Source organism: Balaenoptera musculus, chromosome 18, assembly GCF_009873245.2.
Source record: "Balaenoptera musculus isolate JJ_BM4_2016_0621 chromosome 18, mBalMus1.pri.v3, whole genome shotgun sequence".
Classification (NCBI taxonomy): Eukaryota; Metazoa; Chordata; class Mammalia; order Artiodactyla; family Balaenopteridae; genus Balaenoptera; species Balaenoptera musculus.
This window is the reverse complement of record NC_045802.1, coordinates 33,384,450-33,406,011: the sequence shown is the minus strand read 5'-3', so window position 1 is coordinate 33,406,011 and position 21,562 is coordinate 33,384,450. Positions and strand designations below refer to the sequence as shown.

Sequence of the window (21,562 nt, the reverse complement as noted above, 5' to 3'; positions counted from 1 at the left end):
AAAAAAGCTGTTATAAATTACTGATATGATTGGTTTCTTTCATTTGCAGCATTTAAATATTAGGACACTGACGGATGATATGGTAAGATTATCCTTGTTGTTTCCTTTGTTGTGAATCTTAACTAACCATGTAATGTTGATGGTGTGCTGCACTAACACCTTTGAAATTGCTACAAACTGCATGTTTTGGAAATGGACTCTTTTTATAGTGGTAAAGTAAGAGGTAGAACTGGTGAAATACATTAGATTGTTGCTTTCAAATAGTAAAAGGGACTAGTCAGTATGTTCATTTAAAAATTTTGTTTAATCACAAGTTGTTAGTCAACTTGGAATCATTCAAATCACCTCTCTTTCTTTGAGGGTGAATCGCACACTTCAAAAAGAGGTACAAAGGATAGCTAAAGACATGTCAGCTTTTCAAAAATATGTAGTTGCTAATTAAAGTAAACCAGACTAAAATATCACACATATATTTTTAAAAAGTTTTGTTTAAAAACGAGAGAACTAAGCATGCCTTATCCTATATTCTGCATGCTGAAAATAATCAGCTTTCTTATAAGTACTTAACATTTTATATCACCATTACAGATTCTTATATATTCAAATGAATTTTTCTGAGAAGTATATTTTTGAATGTAACTCTTGGTTAACGGTAAAAAATAACAATGAGAATAACAACAAGACCCAAATAAACAGTAGCACCAAAAATACAGAAGCATGATATAGAGGACCAAGCACAGCACTTCGATAACTAGGATTTGAATTCAGCTTCACTTTATGTCAAATATGAAACAGTGCCTAGAACACACTGAGCACTCAAAAAGTGTTTAGTACCCCCGATATCCAAAGTACCATCTTAGGCACATGGTTTAGGTGGGCATACAAAGATGAATGAGATGTAGATCTGGACATGCACGATTTAAAAAATTGAATCAGAATGCTATGTTTTATTCCTCTGGATTGTATCTAAGAAAAGGATATTTATGTAAACTTTTCTGGGTAACATTTATTTCTCATAGGATAATATGCAGAAACGGTAGTAATACTGAGCACTTATGCAGATTATGTATATAACTTCTCACCTTGCAAGGTGGGTGATGTACTTATTTTAGTGCTGAGTGCATCGGGGCTCAGGCAGCCTAAGTAGGTAGATTGCCCAAGTATGCACAGCTCTCAGGTGGTGTAGCTGTGGCTTGAGTCTTGTTCCATGTAGCTCCAAACCCACCCACTTGCTGTGCTGACTTAGCCTTCACGTGGCTCCTAAGGCCAATAATAAAACCATGTGCAATTATTAAGTATGAACTTTTATGAGAATCTACAGTGGTGTATTTGCAAAGCCTTATTGAGGTATAATTCACATAGCATGTAGTTCACCCGTTTAAAGTGTATGATTCAATGGTTTTTAGTATATTTGCAGAGTTGTAAAACCATCACCACAATCAATTTAAGAACATTTTCATTACCCAAAAAGAATATATATATTCTTTTTATATAGAATGTACTATATAGAATTTTAATATAAAATATACTATACCTGTGAATAGTCTCTCCCGAATTATTCCCAACTCGCTCAGCCCTAGGCAATGGCCAATCTACTTTCTGTCTATAGATTTGCCTCATCTGGACATTTTATATAAATGGAGTCTTACCTGCTCTTTTGTGACTGAATTCTTCCACTTGGCATAATGTTTTCAAGGTTCATCCATGTTGTGGTGTGTGTGAGTGCTTCCTTTCTGTTGCTGAATAGTATTCTATGTTATGATATTCTTGAGGTTTGTTCATATTTTATGGGCACTCTACATTTTTTTTTCCCTCTTTTCATTCAGACCCCACTCTTACCTTTGTTTCATGACTCTGTCTTTGCACTTTGCCAACCCATAATCTCTCTCCCAAGTTCTAGAAACAGAGTCATGTTGTGGAGTGGCTTCAGTGGGCCACTCTGGAAGCTATCGTACTCTGATCTTACATTAGTAAATGGGTTCCTCCTCAGTGAAGACTTTCTCTCTCCATCCTGTCTCCATTCCTTGCCTCTCCCCTCATCCTTGCCCCTCGGCTTGGTAGGGTCAGAACTTTTGGGTTTTACCATGGTCCCCTGTGCATATATATATTTTTAAAAATTTATTTATTTATTTTTGGCTGTGCTGGGTCTTCGTTTCTGTGCGAGGGCTTTCTCTAGTTGCGGCAAGCGGGGGCCACTCTTTTTTTTTTTTTTTTTTTTTAAATGTTGAGTTTCTTCAGGAGTTTTTGTTTAAATTTCTCTACTTTTTTTTGTTTAATTTTTATTTATTTATTTATTTATTTATTTATTTATGGCTGTGTTGGGTCTTCGTTTCTGTGCGAGGGCTTTCTCTAGTTGTGGCAAGTGGGGGCCACTCTTCATCGTGGTGCGTGGGCCTCTCACTATCTCGGCCTCTCCTGTTGTGGAGCACAGGCTCCAGATGCGCAGGCTCAGCAGTTGTGGCTCACGGGCCCAGCCGCTCCGCGGCATGTGGGATCCTCCCAGACCAGGGCTCGAATCCGTGTCCCCTGCATTGGCAGGCAGACTCTCAACCACTGCGCCACCAGGGAAGCCCGCCTGTGCATATTTTTATCAAAGCAGTACATGATTTATGGTCTGTCTGTCTTTTTTTTTTTTTAATTTTTATTGGAGTATAGGTGACTTACAATGTTCTGTTAATTTCAGATATACAGCAAAGTGAATCAGTTATACATATACATATATCCATTCTTTTTCAGATTCTTTTCCCATATAGGTTATTACAGAATATTGAGTAGAGTTCCCTGTGCTATACAGTAGGTCCTTATTAGTTATCTATTTTATATATAGTAGTGTGTATATGTTAATCCCAATCTCCTAATTTATCGCTTCCTGCCATATTTCCCCTTTGGTAACCATAAGTTTGATTTCCAGATCTGTGAGTCAGTTTCTGTTTTGAAAATAAGTTCCTTTGTATCATTTTTTATTAGATTCCATGTGTAATGATATCATATGATATTTGTCTTTCTCTGTCTGACTTACTTCACTTAGTATGATAATCTCCAGGTCCAACCATGTTGCTGCAAATGGCATTATTTAGTTCTTTTTTATGGCTGAGTAAAATTCCATTGTATATATGTACCACGTCTTCTTTATCCTTTCCTCTGTTGATGGACATTTAGGTTGCTTCCATGTCTAGGCTATTGTGAATAGTGCTGCAGTGAATATTGGGGTGCATGTATCTTTTCGAATTATGGTTTTCTCCAGATATATGCCCAAGAGTTGGATTGCTAGATCATATGGTAGCTCTATATTTAGTTTTTTAGGGAACCTCCATACTGGTCTCCATAATGGTTATACCAATTTACATTCCCAGTTTACAGTGTAGGAGGGTTCCCTTTTCTCCATACCCTTTCCAGCATCTATTTGTTTGTAAATTTTTTTGATGATGGCCTATGGTCTGTCTTTCTCACTGGTTTAAACCTTTTGAACCCAGAGACAATGTGTTGTTATTAATACTTCCAGGCATGTTGTCTGGCACATGTTAAGCATTTTCATAAATTTGTTCAACAAATGAAAGAACGTGTCTCTCTTTTGATAACCTGCCTGGTATTGTGGTTTCCTGGGATCTGGGCCTGGCTTGGTCCTGGTCAAGCTTCCTGGAGATGGAGTCTTGCCTTTGCACAGAGTAGAGAAGCTTTGACCAGGACCTGTTGTCAGCCTTTCTGACCACCTGGCTGGATTTCTGACTGTGGCTTTGACCTACCTTCATCTTAGATGTTCACATGATTGACTGTCCTGGATTTCTTGCTACCCTCTCCTTCCAGGGAAGGATTGAGCAGGCAGTCTAGTTTAGGCAGCTGGCCCATTGTTGTGGAGGTCAGAGAATAAGCACGGCTGTCTTGTACAGGAGACACCGACAACTCAGTTCTTTCTTGGCCATTGTTGATTGATGCTGTGTGGAAAGAGATTTGGACTTGGAATCAGAAGACTCTCATTGGAAGACAGAACTTCACCACTTCTTAGCTCTGTGACCTTGGCAGATCAATTATTAGATTGTTCACTTATCAGTAAAGCAGGACTAATTTTATACCTTCTCTGCCTTCCTCACAGGGTTTTGGTGAGTCTCATTTAAGCTCAAGTATCTTGACTACTGCATTCAGTTCTGTCCATTTTTACCCCCTTTAAAAAATACTTCCCAATGTGTGGACAGAGGGGTGGTGTGACTGACTTATTTGCAGTTGACCCTTACAGGGTATGTGTGTTACAGAGCAATGCAGAGCTTTGAGGAGGGAGACGATAGCTGGATATTTTGAGGGCTCTTTAAACTATTTCTGGTGAGTCAGAGTGCAGGGAAACATTTGCCATGATGCTTTGATGTGTGCTAGCGATATGTTTTGTAATTAAAGTTTGCCACCCTTGCAACATGTGTTGCATGTGTGCTTTTAATTTAGAACTTCCTAACGTGAATAGCCTTTTTTGGGCAGGACTTGAGAGAAGAAATATAAGAGTGACGTCTGCTGTAGTCATATGTTTGAATAACAGTATTTTAAAAACATTAAATTGAAACATCCTGGGAAACATTAATGTTAGAAACCCATCTCTTTAGGTTGCTTTTGGTTAAAGCCCTGCAAAAGTACTTCACATTTCAAGGTTATTTCTTAAATTACTATCAGAATTTAATTTCACAGGACACTGTTGGGTTAAAGGAAAGAAGTATTACTGTAGCCTTGAGGCCCCTAGGCAGATCTAATATACTTTAAACAGCGTTTGCTCTACGAATATTTGGGCACCCACTATGTATAAAGTGCTGTCCAAGGTGCTAGGGTAATATGAAGGTGAAAAAAAGCATTTAGCTTACAATGCTTCATTGTTTATACCTGGGTTGAAAGGAAAGCTTTCCTCGTAGAGGCAAAAAGGTTGGGAGGAGGACAGTGAAGGAGGGCACGTGTGAAAAGGTAAGCTGGACGAAACTGAATGTGGATGTCACAATGCTGAGTTTTCCGTCAAAGTGTCCACTGGGTGTTTTTGTGGGGTAGGCATTATTTTTGACCTGCTTTTTTCTCCCTTGTCCCTCACAACTGTTTGTCTAAAGTACAGTGCTCCTGCTGGTCTTCATCTCTCCTTTCATCTCTCTGCAGCCAACGTTACTATTGTAATCCCTTGTGTGGCCTGCAGCAATGGTTTTCAAGCTTTTTTGACCAGGACCCACAGTAAGAAACACACTTTATTTTGTAGCCCAGCACACATACAGAAATTCTCTCTGTCAAAACAGAAGTTTTTTTAAGAACCAATATTTAATGTTTCTAAGCATAATGAACTCTAATCATTTTCTTTTCCTGCCTTTCTACTCCTTTTTACTCCTCTCCATTCTATGAAAAAAAAGAAAGGTGATCCATTCCACTAAATTGACTTCAAGACACCAGATAGTCCACAATTACAGCTAGCAAAACAGACATCGTCCTGTACAGCAATTAGAGGAAGTTCTGAGATCTCCATTAGTGTCTGCTCTTCATTACATGTAGGTGAATGTAGGGGAGCGGGGTTCGGGTGCCAGCTCTGCCATGTACTAGCTTTGAATGTCATTTAGCTTTTGAGCCTTGGCATCCTTGTTTATAGGGGTTTTATAAGAGCTGAATTAAGTAATATATACTAAAATGCTTGGTAAACCATGCATTTACAATATTAGTGATTAGTAATATGCACTTTTAAAAATTGAGGTATGATTTACACATAATATAATGTATTAATTTTAAAAGTGCAGTCTGAATTTTGACAAATGTATACAATCATGCATACACTACAGTTATATAAAACATTTCCATCACCTCAAAAAGTTTCCGCTGTGTCCTTTGCAGTCAATTCTCTTCCCCCTTCCCAGCTCTTGGAAAATACTGATCAGTTTTCTGAACTATACAGTAGTTCATTTTCTAGAATTTCATATAAATGGCATTACATTGTATTTTGCCATTGTGTCTGGCTTCTTTTACTTAGCATAATGCTTTTGAGACTCATCTAGTGATTGGGTGTATCAGAAATTTGTTCTTTTTATTACTGAATAGTATTCCCTTGTGTGGTAATACTAAAGTTGGTTTATATATTCAACAGTTTGGGTTGTTTCCAGTTTTTGGCTGTTAGGAAAAACTGCTATGAACATTTGAGTGCAATTGTTTTTGGACATATGTTTTCATTTTGGAGGGCGAGTCATGTGGTTTTAACTTTATAAGATACTGACAAGTTGTTTCCTCCAGTGACTAGTGTTGTTGGACGTCTTTTCACGTGCTTATTTGCCATTCCTATCTTGTTTGAAATGAAATGTCTATTACTAAATATAGGACTATTCAAATTTTCTGTTTCTTCTTGAGTGAGACCTGGTAGTTTGTCTTTTAAGAAATTTTTTTTCATATTATCTATGTTGTTGAATTATGAATTATTTGTGATATTTCCTTATCTTTTTAATGTAGGGTCTGTATTTATTTCCCCCTTTTCCAATTCTGATATTGATAATTTGTCTTCTGTTTTTTCCCTGATTAGTTTGTCTAGAGGTTTGTCAATTTTATTGATCTTTTCAAAGAACCAGGTTTTGGTTTCACTAATTTTCTTTATTTTATTTTCATTTATTTGTTAATCTTTATCATTTCTATACTTTTACTTTATTCTTTTTCTGGCTTCTTAAGGTGGAAGCTTAAATAATTGATTTGAGAACTTTGTTTTCTAATAAGAATTTTATGCTATAAATTTCCTTCTGAGAGCTGCTTTAGCTGCTAGTCTTCTGAATATTCAAAATAGTTTTAAATTTCCTGTTGATTTCTTCTTTTACCCATTGATTATTTAGATATATGTTGTTTAATTTTCAAATATTTGAAGATTTTCCTGATATCTTTCTGTTACTGATTTGTAATTTAATTCCCTTGTGGCCAGTGACCATACTTTGTGTGATTTCAGTCTTTTTCAATTTAAGTCTTGCTTTCTGTCCCAGAATGTGGTCTGTCCTGGTGGAAGTTCCGTGTGTATTCTGCTTTTGTTAGAATTGGTCCATAAATAGCTAATAGGCCAAGGTGGTTGATAGTGTTGTTCACATCTTGTATATTCTGATTTTCCATCTGCTTTTTCTAAAAATTATTGAGGAGTGTTGAAATCTCCAAGTATAATTTTGGATTTTTTAATTTTTCTTTTTAGTTCTTTCAGCTTTTGCTTCATGTTTTATGAAGCTCTGCAACTGAGTGCATATACATTTTGGATTGTTGTTTCAGTTTATCATTATAAAATAATCCTTTTTATCCCCAGTGATATTCATTACTTTTTAGTCTTTGGAAATTTAATGGATTTCTCTGCTCTGCCTGATACAGTTATTTCCTTCCTCTTTGAAAAACAAAGATTTCTTGGCTTCTGTGGCACCAAACTTTATACGTTTTCATATCCCTCTGATTTTTCCTTTTCTGTCTCTATTGTGTGTGTTTTTCCTTTGCCTATTTTAAAACTATTGTCATTTCTCATGTTGCTTTCCTGAAGCCATTGCTCCTCTCCTGTGTGTATAGTACTTGACTTAGTATATCTTTGTGTATATCTTTGTGTATATCTCTGTCTATGATCTTTCCCTCAAGTTGAGACATTCATGCATTGACCTAGAATACCTTCACATGGATGTCTTATTTTTACTTGAAACTCTGTGTGCCCCAAATTAAACGCTTTATTTCCCTCTTAAACACATTTCTATTCCTATATTTTCATAGATGGTAACTTCACCCTTCCAGTGTTTCTGATTATTTCTTGAATATATTCTCTTCTCTCAAGTCTTCTAGGAGAGCACTAGTCCCTTTATTATCTCATCAGGGCTCTCACAACTTACTATTCCTTCCTAAAAAGCCAACTTCCTGCACAGCAACCAGAGTGACCTATCTAAATTGCATGTCTGACCATATTTTATCCTATTTGAAACTGCTTAATTGCACCTGTTATCTATAGGTCAAGCCTAAAGCTTTTTGACATGGCACATAAGGCCTCCATGGTAGGACCCTGCTTCTCTAACTTGGTATACGTCTCTCAGTCAACATGCAGGAATCTTCCAGGGAATAGAAAGATGTAAGATAAGTTGCTGGAGAATTTACTTAGAGAATGTAGAAACACAGCTGCTGATTGGAAAAGGGAGTGTTATGTGATAGTAAGGACAATTAATTACTAGCTATGTGCCAAGTAGCGTTCCATATGTTAGCTTTATAAACACATTCAGTTTTCACAACAAGCCTCTGAGTGGGCATTATTATTATTCCCTTTTTCAAACACAGAGAAACTGAGGCAAGAGATAGTATAAGTAACTAGTTCAAAGTCACATGAGGCAGCCAGGAAAACTGGCAGACTGTCCCCAGAGAACATGATCTTTACCAGGAGAGTTATACTGCCACTTAAGTCCTATCCCTTTCTCCACTCAGAGTGCCAGTGTAAAATCTAGACGTATTCAATACATCTCCTTATTTTCTGCTTTTCTCTTGCAGCCACCCATATGAGACTACTGACCTTGAAACTTACAAGGAAAAGTTGTATCATAGCCATGGATCTTAATCCTGAGAAAATTATAATTGTAAAGACATATTGTATCTAAGAATTTTTCTGTGATAAGAAATGAACTGTTTTGAATATTTCTAGTGAACAAAACTGAAAAAGGTCTGTCCCAAAGGAATAATGATGTGTGTGACTGAGAGATGGCAACAGGTAAAGGATATAAGTTTTCTTAATTGCAAAGGACGTAGAAAAACTTCTGTATGGAAATCACAGATCTAGCAACAACGGCAGCCTGCTGCCAGGTATACGTGCAGGCTTTCCCGGTTCCCCTCCAAGTTCCCCACGGGAATGGGGTCTTAGAGACGCTGAGGGGTTCATGGTCTGGGTGTGCATTCTGATGAGTGCTTTGAGAAGCTTTCCCTGTTCTCCATGGGCCTTCAGACTCACTCAGTATAACTAACTGCTGCCAGACCACTCCAGCATATTCCTGGGTGTTTTCTGTGAGACTGGTTCACTTGAAGATGAGTTTCCAGATGGATGTGCCTGACAGGCCTGGATTTTGTCTACCTGCAGACTATTCCTGTGCCTACCTAGATGTGCTGTGTCTTGTGGGATATATGTTAAATTAGATGTCATACTTATGAAAGAAAATAAAATGATTTTGATTATCTGAATTTGTGTCTAACTCGCAAGTGCGGTCACGGGACCGAAATCATTGACTTTAAAAAAAAGCTCAATGGAAAAGAGTAATTTAAAATAATTTTATCATATTGGCCTAGTAAGATATAAAGCTTTCTGTACTATAATTTGTTTTATTTTGCACTTTTATTCTTATTTTTCCTTTTTAAGTTAAAAACGAATGATAAAGCAAAAAGTATGATAATGTATTCCATAGCTTTTCTGTAAAACTATATATTCAAAATATTCTGTGTAAAGTAGATATACCAGCATGGACTGGGACAACTGAATATAAGTGAAAATAAGTTCTATAAAACTTAAACTGTTTACTAAGTTGGGTGGGCCTTTCTGAGTCCATTAATATGAGTTAATTAGAGCTTCCTGTACTTAGATTTTCAGTAGTAACACTTAAGTGCTATCTTGGACTTTTTAAATATTTATGGGCTGGTTTAGAGAGCTCCTCTTCAAATCAGTAGAAACTTGGGAATAAGATCAAGAGCTCTCAGAGTTGAATATGCTAAGATGTAGTAGGGTATGCAGACTTGTTTATTCATCCTTTTATCCATTCATTCATGAAGCCTTTATTGAGGGCTTAGTACTATTATAGGAATACAGAAATGAATAATCTGTCTCTGCCCTCTGGGAACAGTGGGGAAACAGATGTGTACACAACCAGTATACAGTTGTAGTGCAGTGATATGGGCTGGAATGGCACAGTGGTAAGGTCAACTTTGGTCTTTGAGAAGACTTCATAGAGAAGGTGCCTTGTCAGCTGAGTTTTAAAGGACAGGTTGGAATACAGGCTGGCAAGAGTGGTAGTAATTTTTTTACCCTGTAATAATTTTACTTCCTGGATATCAGTGGAATGGATTCCTAGTGGAAGTGTCAGGTTGGCAAGTAGAAAGCCATTGTTGGTGTCTTCAGATAATTTTTGTGTATGGGTAGTATTGGTCTGTATCTTAAAAATAGTCTGATACTTATTTACAGAGCTAATTTACATTTCCTTTCAAGCATATAGTATTATAATGTTTGAATATATGCAATTAGAAACTGTATTTGAGTAGATGTGGGTATATATAACTTTGAGGTATTTTGAATATTAAATTCTTTTAAAATGTATTTGTGCTCTTTTCCTTTGAGTGGGTATTTTCCTTACTATCTTATACCATGGTATTAAATTACAGAAATTCATACTTGTTTTTAGTGTAGGGGACCGCTCTTTGAAATAACAGTGTTGGGAAGAGTCTGGGTTTTTAAATTTAATATATAAAAGGCATAATGTCTGGCATTCTCCGTGATACGCTGTGTTAATTATTCCTTTTTTAAAATATAGTTGAGAAGGATTTAGAAGTGCAAGATGCAGTAGCTTGTGTCCTGGGCATGGAAGGTAGGAAGCTATTCATTAATTAACCCAGTTAACAAATATTAATAGAACACCCACTACATGCTTAGGACCATGCCAAGTTCCAGGAACATTTAGTGAATAAAATAACAATTCTTGTTCTCAAGGACTTAAAGGTTTGTTGAGTAAACATATGTATGATGAAAGGCAGTTTCAGAGTAGTATACATACAATATAACGGAAAGCACTAGGTCTGTGGGCATCTAATCCAGTCTTGAGGTGTCAGAAAGGCTCCTATGTGAGATGTAGTTCAAACTGAAAGCTAAGGATTGAGTTGAAATTAGCCAGATAAAGGGGATGGGATAGGAGTTGTGGGTGTGGATAGGTTCTAGGCACGAGGGATAGCTTGTGCATGTGTATAAGACTCTAGATTATTCATTACATCTAGATCATATAAGGGTGGTGGAGTAGTGAAGACATTGTCTGGAGAGGAAGTAAGATTTAGATTAAAGTGGACCTTTGAGCCATGGTAAGATATTTGAGGGTCATCCTCTGAGTAATGGGGTTACAAAGGCTGAAGGTTTTAAGCACAGGAGTGAGGGACATGATTTGATTTGCGTTTCGGTAAGATCAAATTGACATCTGTGCAGAGAGTAGCCTGGGGAAGGGTAGAGGTAGGGGGCAGTGAAGACACAGGGGCAAGTTAGGAGACTGCAGCAATTGTCCAGGTGGCCTGAACTAGGGTAGGGCAGTGGCAGTAGGGGCAGAGGGCAGAGAGAAGATAAATTGAGAAGATACAGTCCACATGGTTTGATTTACATTTCCTAGTTAATTTTCATTAAAGTTATTACAATTAAAATCACTTTTCTACTGACCAGAGTCAACATCAGAAGTCATAATCAATCCACATCTTCATTAAGCACCTATGTGCTTCTCCCCCATCCAGGTCTGTTTATTTTTCAAATCTGACAGTATCTCCCAACTTCTCCAGCCTTCGACAACCCTCCTACTGTGCTCTTTGGAACTCAAAGCCTGTTATCTTTGAATGTTTGCTTTCCTCTTGCTCTACTTGAAACCTAGGGGTTATTTGAGGACTTTATTTCCCTGGTAGCTCTTCATTCAAAAGCTTCCAGCTCTTCTTGAGCAATTTTATTTCATTTCTCCATGTTGGTCTCAACTGTAGGTCACCTAGTCCCTCCCATTGATTCACTGCAAGCATTAGAACTTGAGTTACTTTCTTTTCCACCACTATTTCTGTTATTATTCCATATCTACCTACCAGGAACTCTTAACCTGTGGTCCATGGACCACCAAGGGGTCTGTGGTAGAATTCATGGTGTTATTGAACTTAATGGGAAAGGATTAAATCTTTTTAATTAACCTTTAAGTGAAACTTAGTATTTAAAAAAATTATAAACATAGGCAAAACAAAAAAACAAATGAGCAACCGAACACATGCACAGTAGGATTGGACATGTGACTTTATCACAGATAAAGAAAGACTGAGACCTTCATTCTTCCCTACGTGGGCATTTCCATTGGCTGCTCTGCACGTGGCACTTGGCTGTGGAATACATATTGCATGTGGTAACTTATTTTCAAGCAATTTAAAGGAATTTCAATAATATAATAAGTATGTTTCTCATTTAATAATATTAAAATACTATATGAAATCTAAATGTGAGCAAATCATTGTAAGTAGTTAATTTTTTTTGGGGGGGTGGCACTTTTTCATCTTTTCAGAGAAGCGTCTGGCTAAAGAACTTTTTATAAATTTCAATAATACAAGTTAAAAGTGGGAAATGCCCATTTGTAATATTTAGGAACATTGAAGGCAGAATGAGGTAGTTGGTGGGTTTGTGGGAATTGTTATTGGGTGATTGTACCTATGACTGGTGTGGTTAGCTTATCACACCTGAAACAATGAACGGCCAGTTTTCCTCCCCACAACGATGTCTCTTTGTAACAGTGATGTCACTAGCATTTTAGTAAAGACCATGGAACAACACAGGTACACTGCTTAGCTTGTAACATGCATCATCTCCTGTAATTCTCATATCAGCCTCACCAGGTTCCCTGTGTATCCCCTTTCCAAAGCCTCTCTTGAGGTTCCTTCTCAACTCCAGAATTAATCGCTGGTCTCTATCTGTTGCTAATTTACTTAAGATTTTCTTGAGGGCATTTACAATACTTTATTTGTAATTTGTTATTATATTTTTCCCTTAAGTGGTAAACATTTGTGGGATGGCACTATGTTTTATGTGTTTTATCTCTAGTAATTGCTTATTTATCCATACCTTCAAGTACTTATTGACTGCTAGCTTTCTGCCAGCAACTGTTCCATAGGCTGAACACATAACAGTGGCTGTAACAGTTACCTGCTGCTGTGTAACAAACAAAGCCAAAACAGCAAACATTTATTATCTCATATTGTTTCTGTGGTTCAGGAGTTTGGACTTTGCTTAGCTGGGTGGTTCTGACTTGGTGTCTCAGGAGGTTGCGGTGAAGATGTTGTCTAGAGCTCTCATATCTGAAGGTTTGACTGGGGCTTCCGGGATGGCTTAAGCACATGGCTGTCGGCAAGACGCCTCCCTGCTTCTCTAGCTTCTTTAGCTCAGTTCTTTGCCCTTTGGGCCTCCCCCTAGGTCTTCTTGAGTGTCCTCATGATCTGGCAGCTGGCATATCCTAGAGTGAGTGATCCAAGAGGGAGCAAGACAAAAGCTGTAATGTCTCTTATGACCTAGTCTTGGAAATGACACTCCATAATTTTCACAGTGTGCTGTTGGTTACACAAGTCAGGGGATCATTGGGGGCTGTCCTAGAGACTGGCCACCACAAATAAGACAGTTGATGGTTTGTCTAGCATGGAACTTACATTTTGGTGGGAAAGAGGCAGAGTCAACAATTACAAAGTATATGAAAATTACAGGTTTTCGTAAGTCATATATCAGGACATATGAAGGAAATAAACCGTGTGCTGTGACAGAGAAAGGGGAGTGGGTGAGCTCATGTTCTACTTTAGATAGAGTGGTCAGCCTTTTAACCTGAAGCTGAAAGGTGAGAAGTAGTTTTATTTCCTATTAACAACTCACTGCCATATTAATTAAGTGTGGTGTACCACCTCCAAATAGCACTATAATAGAATTCTCTCAGTCTTCTGTGTATTTAACCAGTTCTTCATCAAAGATACTGTTGTGGAAATTTTAAGTAGTTTGGTTAGGGTAACCCAGCAAGCGAGGGACTGGGCAAGATTCAGAAGTCAGACTCTGGAGCCATGTTTTTAATCAGCAAATTGCTTGGTTAGTAATAAAGCTAATTAAAAAGCCAACTTATTTTAGCTGTTAAGTTTTTTCCTTCTCTTAAATGTAGTACAAGATTGCATGAAAATTGATAATTTTAAGCGATATATTTTTCTGGATTTCAGGTATATGTGTTCAAATAGAATTTTAAAAAAAATATTTATTTATTTATTTATTTACTTGGTTGTACCAGGACTTAGTTGCGGCTCGCCGGCTCCTTAGTTGCAGCATGTGGACTCCTTAGTTGTGGCATGCGAACTCTTAGTTGAGGCATGCATGTGGGATCTAGTTCCCTGACCAGGGATTGAACCCGGGCCCCCTGCATTGGGAGCACAGGGTCTTAACCACTGCACCACCAGGGAAGTCCCTCAAATAGAATTAATTCATTACTTAAAATGAACTTTTATTTGCTTAATAATTCTCCTGGGTTGCATGAAAATACTCCCTTCTGGGTTCCAAGGAAGCACGTTTATGATCACAAATAGTTTTTCTGACTTTTCAAATTCTAAGATGACTAATAATTACATTTCTTCCTTTTATTTTTAAACATCTTTATTAGAATATAATTGCTTTACAATGGTGTGTTAGTTTCTGCTTTATAACAAAGTGAATCAGTTATATATATACACATATGTCCGTATATCTCTTCCCTCTTGCATCTCCCTCCCTCCCACCCTCCCTACCCCAACCCTCTAGGTGGTCACAAAGCACCGAGCTGATCTCCCTGTGCTATGCGGCTACTTCCCACTAGCTATCTATTTTATGTTTGGTAGTGTATATATGTCCATGCCACTCTCTCACTTTGTCCCAGCTTACCCTTCCCCCTCGCCATATACTCAAGTCCATTCTCTAGTAGGTCTGCATCTTTATTCCCGTCTTGCCCCTAGGTTCTTCTGACCATTTTTTTTAGATTCCATATATATGTGTTAGCATACAGTATTTGTTTTCCTCTTTCTGACCTACTTCACTCTGTATGACAGTCTCTAGGTTCATCCACCTCACTACAAATAACTCAGTATCGTTCCTTTTTATGGCTAAGTAATATTCCATTGTATATATGTGCCACGTCTTCTTTATCCATTCATCTGTTGATGGACACTTAGGTTGCTTCCATGTCCTGGCTATTGTAAATACAACTGCAATGAACATTGCGGTACATGACTCTTTTTGAATTATGGTTTTCTCAGGGTATATGACCAGTAGTGGGATTGCTGGGTCGTATGGTAGTTCTATTTTTAGTTTTTTAAGGAACCTCCACACTGTTCTCCATAGTGGCTGTATCAATTTACATTCCCACCAACAGTGCAAGAGGGTTCCCTTTTCTCCACACCCTCTCCAGCATTTATTGTTTCTAGATTTTTTGATGATGGCCATTCTGACTGGTGTGAGATGATATCTCATTGTAGTTTTGATTTGCATTTCTCTAATGATTAATGATGTTGAGCATTCTTTCATGTGTTTGTTGGCAATCTGTATATCTTCTTTGGAGAAATGTCTATTTAGGTCTTCTGCCCATTTTTGGATTGGGTTGTTTGTTTTTTTGATATTGAGCTGCATGAGGTGCTTGGATGTTTTGGAGATTAATCCTTTGTCAGTTGCTTCATTTGCAAATATTTTCTCCCATTCTGAGGGTTGTCTTTTGGTCTTGTTTATGGTTTCCTTTGCTGTGCAAAAGCTTTTAAGTTTCATTAGGTCCCATTTGTTTCTTTGTGTTTTTATTTCCATTTCTCTAGGAGTTGGGTCAAAAAGGATCTTGCTGTGATTTATGTCATAGAGTGTTCTGCCTATGTTTTCCTCTAAGAGTTTGATGGTGTCTGGCCTTACATTTAGATCTTTAATCCATTTTGAATTTATTTTTGTATATGGTGTTAGGGAGTGTTCTAATTTCATTCTTTTACATGTAGCTGTCCAGTTTTCTGAGCAACACTTATTGAAGAGACTGTCTTTTCTCCATTGTATATTCTTGCCTCCTTTATCAAAGATAAGGCGACCATATGTGCGTGGGTTTATCTCTGGGCTTTCTATCCTGTTCCATTGATCTATATTTCTGTTTTTGTGCCAGTACCATACTGTCTTGATTACTGTAGCTTTGTAGTAGAGTCTAAAGTCAGGGAGCCTGATTCCTCCAGCTCCATTTTTCGTTCTCAAGATTGCTTTGGCTATTCGGGGTCTTTTGTGTTTCCATACAAATTGTGAAATTTTTTGTTCTAGTTCTGTGAAAAATGCCAGTGGTAGTTTGATAGGGATTGCATTGAATCTGTAGATTGCTTTGGGTAGTAGAGTCATTTTCACAATGTTGATTCTTCCAATCCAAGAACATGGTATATCTCTCCAACTATTTGTCTCATCTTTAATTTCTTTCATCAGTGTCTTATAATTTTCTGCATACAGGTCTTTTGTCTCCTTAGGTAGGTGTATTCCTAGATATTTTATTCTTTTTGTTGCAGTGGTAAATGGGAGTGTTTACTTAATTTCACTTTCAGATTTTTCATCATTCGTGTATAGGAATGCAAGAGATTTCTGTGCATTAATTTTGTATCCTGCTACTTTACCAAATTCATTGATTAGCTCTAGTAGTTTTCTGGTGGCATCTTTAGGATTCTCTATGTATAGTATCATGTCATCTGCAAACAGTGACAGCTTTACTTCTTCTTTTCCTATTTGGTTTCCTTTTATTTCTTTTTCTTCTCTGATTGCTGTGGCTAACACTTCCAAAACTATGTTGAATAATAGTGGTGAGAGTGGGCAACCTTGTCTTGTTCCTGATCTTAGTGGAAATGGTTTCAGTTTTTCACCGTTGAGGACGATGTTGGCTGTGGGTTTGTCATATATGGCCGTTATTTTGTTGAGGAAATTTCCCTCTATGCCTATGTTCTGGAGGGTTTTTATCATAAACGGGTGTTGAATTTTGTCGAAAGCTTTCTCTGCATCTATTGAGATGATCATGTTGTTTTTCTCCTTCAATTTGTTAATATGGTGTATCATGTTGATTGATTTGCGTGTATTGAAGAATCCTTGTATTCCTGGGATAAACCCCACTTGATCATAGTGTATGATCCTTTTAATATGCTGTTGGATTCTGTTTGCTAGTATTTTGTTGAGGTTTTTTGCATCTGTGTTCATCAGTGATATTGGCCTGTAGTTTTCTTTCTTTGTGACATCTTTGTCTGGTTTGGGTATCAGGGTGATGGTGGCCTTGTAGAATGAGTTTGGGAGTGTTCCTCCCTTTACTATATTTTGGAAGAGTTTGAGAAGGATAGGTGTTAGCTCTTCTCTAAATGTTTGATAGAATTCGCCTGTGAAGCCATCTGGTCCTGGGCTTTTGTTTGTTGGAAGATTTTTAATCACAGTTTCAATTTCAGTGCTTGTGATTGGTCTGTTCATATTTTCTATTTCTTCCTGGTTCAGTGTCGGAAGGTTGTGCATTTCTAAGAATTTGTCCATTTCTTCCAGGTTCTCCATTTTATTGGCATATAGTTGCTTGTAGTAATCTCTCATGATCGTTTGTATTTCTGCAGTGTCAGTTGTTACTTCTCCTTTTTCATTTCTAATTCTATTGATTTGTGTCTTCTCCCTTTTTTTCTTGATAAGTCTGGCTAATGGTTTATCAATTTTGTTTATGTTCTCGAAGAACCAGCTTTTAGTTTTATTGATCTTTGCTATCGTTTCCTTCATTTCTTTTTCATTTATTTCTGATCTGATCTTTATGATTTCTTTCCTTCTGCTAACTTTGGGGTTTTTTTGTTCTTCTTTCTCTAATTGTTTTTGGTGTAAGGTTAGATTGTTTATTTGAGATGTTTCTTGTTTCTTAAGGTAGGCTTGTATAGCTATAATCTTCCCTCTTAGAAAGCTTTTGCTGCATCTCATAGCTTTTGGTCATTGTGTTTTCATTGTCATTTGTTTCTAGGTATTTTCTGATGTCCTCTTTGATTTCTTCAGTGATCTCTTGGTTATTAAGTAGTGTATTGTTTAGCCTCCATGTGTTTGTATTTCTTACAGATTTTTTCCGTAATTGATATCTAGTCTCATAGTGTTATGGTCAGAAAAGATACTTGATACGATTTCAATTTCCTTAAATTTACCAAGGCTTGATTTGTGACCCAAGATATGATCTGTCCTGGAGAATGTTCCTTGAGCACTTGAGAAGAATGTGTATTCTGTTGTTTTTGGATGGAATGTCCTATAAATATCAATGAAGTCTGTCTTGTTTAATGTATCATTTAAAGCTTGTGTTTCCGTATTTATTTTCATTTTGGATGATCTGTCCATTGGTGAAAGTGGGGTGGTAAAGTCCCCATTATGATTGTTTTTTGTCGATTTCCCCTTTTATGGCTGTTAGTATTTGCCTTATGTATTGAGGTGCTTCCATGTTGGGTGCATAAATATTTACAATTGTTATATCTTCTTCTTGGATCGATCCCTTGATCATTATGTAGTGTCCTTCTTTGTCTCTTGTAATAGTCTTTGTTTTAAAGTCTATTTTGTCTGATATGAGAATTGCTACTCCAGCTTTCTTTTGATTTCCATTTGCATGGAATATCTTTTTCCATCCCCTCACTTGCAGTCTGTATGTGTCCCTAGGTCTGAAGTGGGTCTCTTGTAGACAGCATATATATGAGTCTTGTTTTTGTATCCATTCAGCAAGCCTGTGTCTTTTGGATGGAGCATTTAATCCATTTACATTTAAGGTAATTATCGATATGTGTGTTCCTATTACCATTTTCTTAATTGTTTTGGGTTTAATATTGTAGGTCTTTTCCTTCTCTTGTGTTTCCTGCCTAGAGGAGTTCCGTTAGCATTTGTTGTAAAGCTGGTTTGGTGGTGCTGAATTCTCTTAGCTTTTGCTTGTCTGTAAAGCTTTTAATTTCTCCATCAAATCTGAATGAGATCCTTGGTGGGTAGAGTAATCTTGGTTGTAGGTTTTTCTCCTTCATCACTTTAAATATGTCCTGCCACTCCCTTCTGGCTTGCAGAGTTTCTGCTGAAAGATCAGCTGTTAACCTTATAGGGATTCCCTTGTGTGTTATTTGATGTTTTTCCCTTGCTGCTTTTAATATTTTTCCCTTGCATTTAATTTTTGATAGTTTGATTAATATGTGTCTTGGCATGTTTCTCATTGGATTTATATTGTATGGGACTCTCTGTGCTTCCTGGACTTGATTAACTATTTCCTTTCCCATATTAGAGAAGTTTTCAACTATAATCTCTCCAAATATTTTCTCAGTCCCTTTGTTTTTCTCTTCTTCTTCTGGGACCCCTATAATTCGAATGTTGGTGCGTTTAATGTTGTCCCAGTGGTCTCTGAGACTGTCCTCAATTTTTTTCATTCTTTTTTCTTTATTCTGCTCTGCAGTAGTTATTTCCACTCTTTTATCTTCCAGGTCACTTGTCCGTTCTTCTGCCTCAGTTATTCTGCTCTTGATCCCTTCTGGAGAATTTTTAATTTCATTTATTGTGTTGTTCATCACTGTTTGTTTGCTCTTTCGTTGTTCTAGGTCCTTGTTAAACGTTTCTTGTATTTTCTCCATTTCTCTTTCCTAGATTTTGGATCATCTTTACTATGATTACTCTGAAATCTCTTTCAGGTAGAGTGCCTATTTCTTCTTCATTTGTATGGTCTGATGGAGTTTTACCTTGCTCCTTCATCTGCTGTGTTTTTCTCTGTCTTCTCATTTTGCTTAACTTACTGTGTTTGGGGTCTCCCTTTCGCAGGCTGCAGGTTCGTAGTTCCCGTTTTTTTTGGTGTCTGTTCCCAGTGGCTAAGGTTTATTCAGTGGGTTGTGTAGGCTTCCTGTTGGAGTGGACTGATGCCTGTGTTCTGGTGGATGAGGCTGGATCTTGTCTTTCTGGTGGGCAGGTCCACGTCTGGTTTTGTGTTTTGGGGTGTGTGTGGCCTTGTTATGATTTTAGGCAGCCTCTCTGCTAATGGGTGGGGTTGTGTTCCTGTATTGCTAGTTGTTTGGCATGGGGCATCCTGCACTGTAGCTTGCTGGTCGTTGAGTGGAGCTGGGTCTTGTTGTTGAGATGGAGATCTCTGGGAGATTTTCGCCGTTTGATATTACTTGGAGCTGGGAGGTCTCTTGTGGACCAGTGTCCTGAAGTTGGCTCTTCCAACTCAGTGGCACAGCCCTGATGCCTGGCTGGAGCACCAAAAGCCTGTCCTCCACACGGCTGAGAATAAAAGGGAAGAAAAGAAAGAAAGAAAGAAAGAAGAAGATAAACAATAAAATAAAATAAAGTAAAATAAAATAAAATAAAGTTATTAAAATAAAAAATAATTTTTAAGAAAAAAATTTTTTTAAAGTAAAAACACAAACAAAAATAACGGACAGACAGCACCCTAGGTCAAATGGTAAAAGCAAAGCTATACAGACAAAATCACTCACAGAGGCATACACACACACACTCACAAAAGGAGAAAAAGGGAAAAAAAAATATATGGTTGCTCTCAAAGTCCAACTCCTCAACTTGGGATGGTTCGTTGTTTATTCAGGTATTCCACAGATGCAGGGTACATCAAGTTGACTGTGGAGATTTAATCCGCTGCTCCTGAGGCTGCTGGGAGAGATTTCCCTTTCTCTTCTTTGTTCCCACAGCTCCCCGGGTTCAGCTTTGGATTTGGACCCGCCTCTGCCTGTAGGTCCCCTGAGGGCGTCTGTTCTTTGCTCAGATAGGTCGGGGTTAAAGGAGTAGCTGATTCGGGGGCTCTGGCTCACTCAGGCCGGGGGGAGGGAGGGGTACGGATGCGGGGCGAGCCTGCGGCAGCAGAGGCTGGCGTGACGTTACACCAGCCTGAGGAGCGCCGTGCGTTCTCCCGGGGAAGTTGTCCATGGATCACGGGAGCCTGGCAGTGGCGGGCTGCACGGACTCCCGGGAGGGGCGGTGTGTTTAGTGACCTGTGCTCGCACACAGGCTTCTTGGTGGCTGCCGCAGCAGCAGCCTTATTGTCTCATCCCCGTCTCTGGGGACCACACTGATAGCCGCTGCTCGCACCCGTCTCTGGAGCTCCTTTAAGGGGCGCTCTGAATCCCCTCTTCTCGCGCACCAGGAAACAAAGAGGCAAGAAAAAGTCTCTTGTCTCTTTGGCAGCTCCAGACCTTTTTCCGGACTCCCTCCCGGCTAGCTGTGGTGCGCTAACCCCTTCAGGCTGTGTTCACGCTGCCAACCCCAGTCCTCTTCCTGGGATCCAACCGAAGCCCGAGCCTCAGCTCCCAGCCCCCGCCCGCCCCGGTGGGTGAGCAGACAAGCCTCTGGGGCTGGTGAGTGCTGGTCGGCACCGCTCCTCTGTGCGGGAATCTCTCCGCTTTGCCCTCTGCACCCCTGTGGCTGCGCTCTCCTCCATGGCTCCGCAGCTTCACCCTCACCACACGCAGTCTCCACCCACGAAGGGGCTTCCTAGTATGTGGAAACCTTTCCTCCTTCACAGCTCCCTCCCACTGGTGCAGGTCCCGTCGCTATTCTTTTGTCTCTGCTATTTCTTTTTTCTTTTGCCCTACCCAGGTACCTGGGGAGTTTCTTGCCTTTTGGGAGGTCTGATGTCTTCTGCCAGCGTTCAGTAGGTGTTCTGTAGAAGTTGTTCCACATGTAGATGTATTTCTTATGTATTTGTAGGGAGGAAGGTGATCTCTGCGTCTTACTCTTCTGCCATCTTGAAGCTCCTCCCCTTCCTTTTGTTTTTAAATTAAAAATAATCACTGCTCTGTTAGAATTTAAAACATTGTAACAATAAAAACTGTGTTTTCACTCTTACAGTGTTATACAATAGCT

General features: G+C 38.5%; 1 protein-coding gene across 2 annotated transcripts in view; it reads left to right on the top strand.

Moving 5' to 3' along the window:
* The window catches only part of DIAPH3 (diaphanous related formin 3), a 563,950-nt gene that overhangs the window by 29,089 nt on the left and 513,299 nt on the right, over nucleotides 1-21,562 (top strand). The window contains exon 2 of one of the 2 annotated variants that reach the window (XM_036831861.1): nucleotides 50-82. The exons of the other annotated variant lie outside the window; for it this stretch is intronic. Coding sequence (XP_036687756.1) covers nucleotides 50-82 — 33 coding nt within the window. The remainder of the gene's footprint in view (nucleotides 1-49; nucleotides 83-21,562) is intronic. 2 annotated transcript variants of the gene reach the window in all.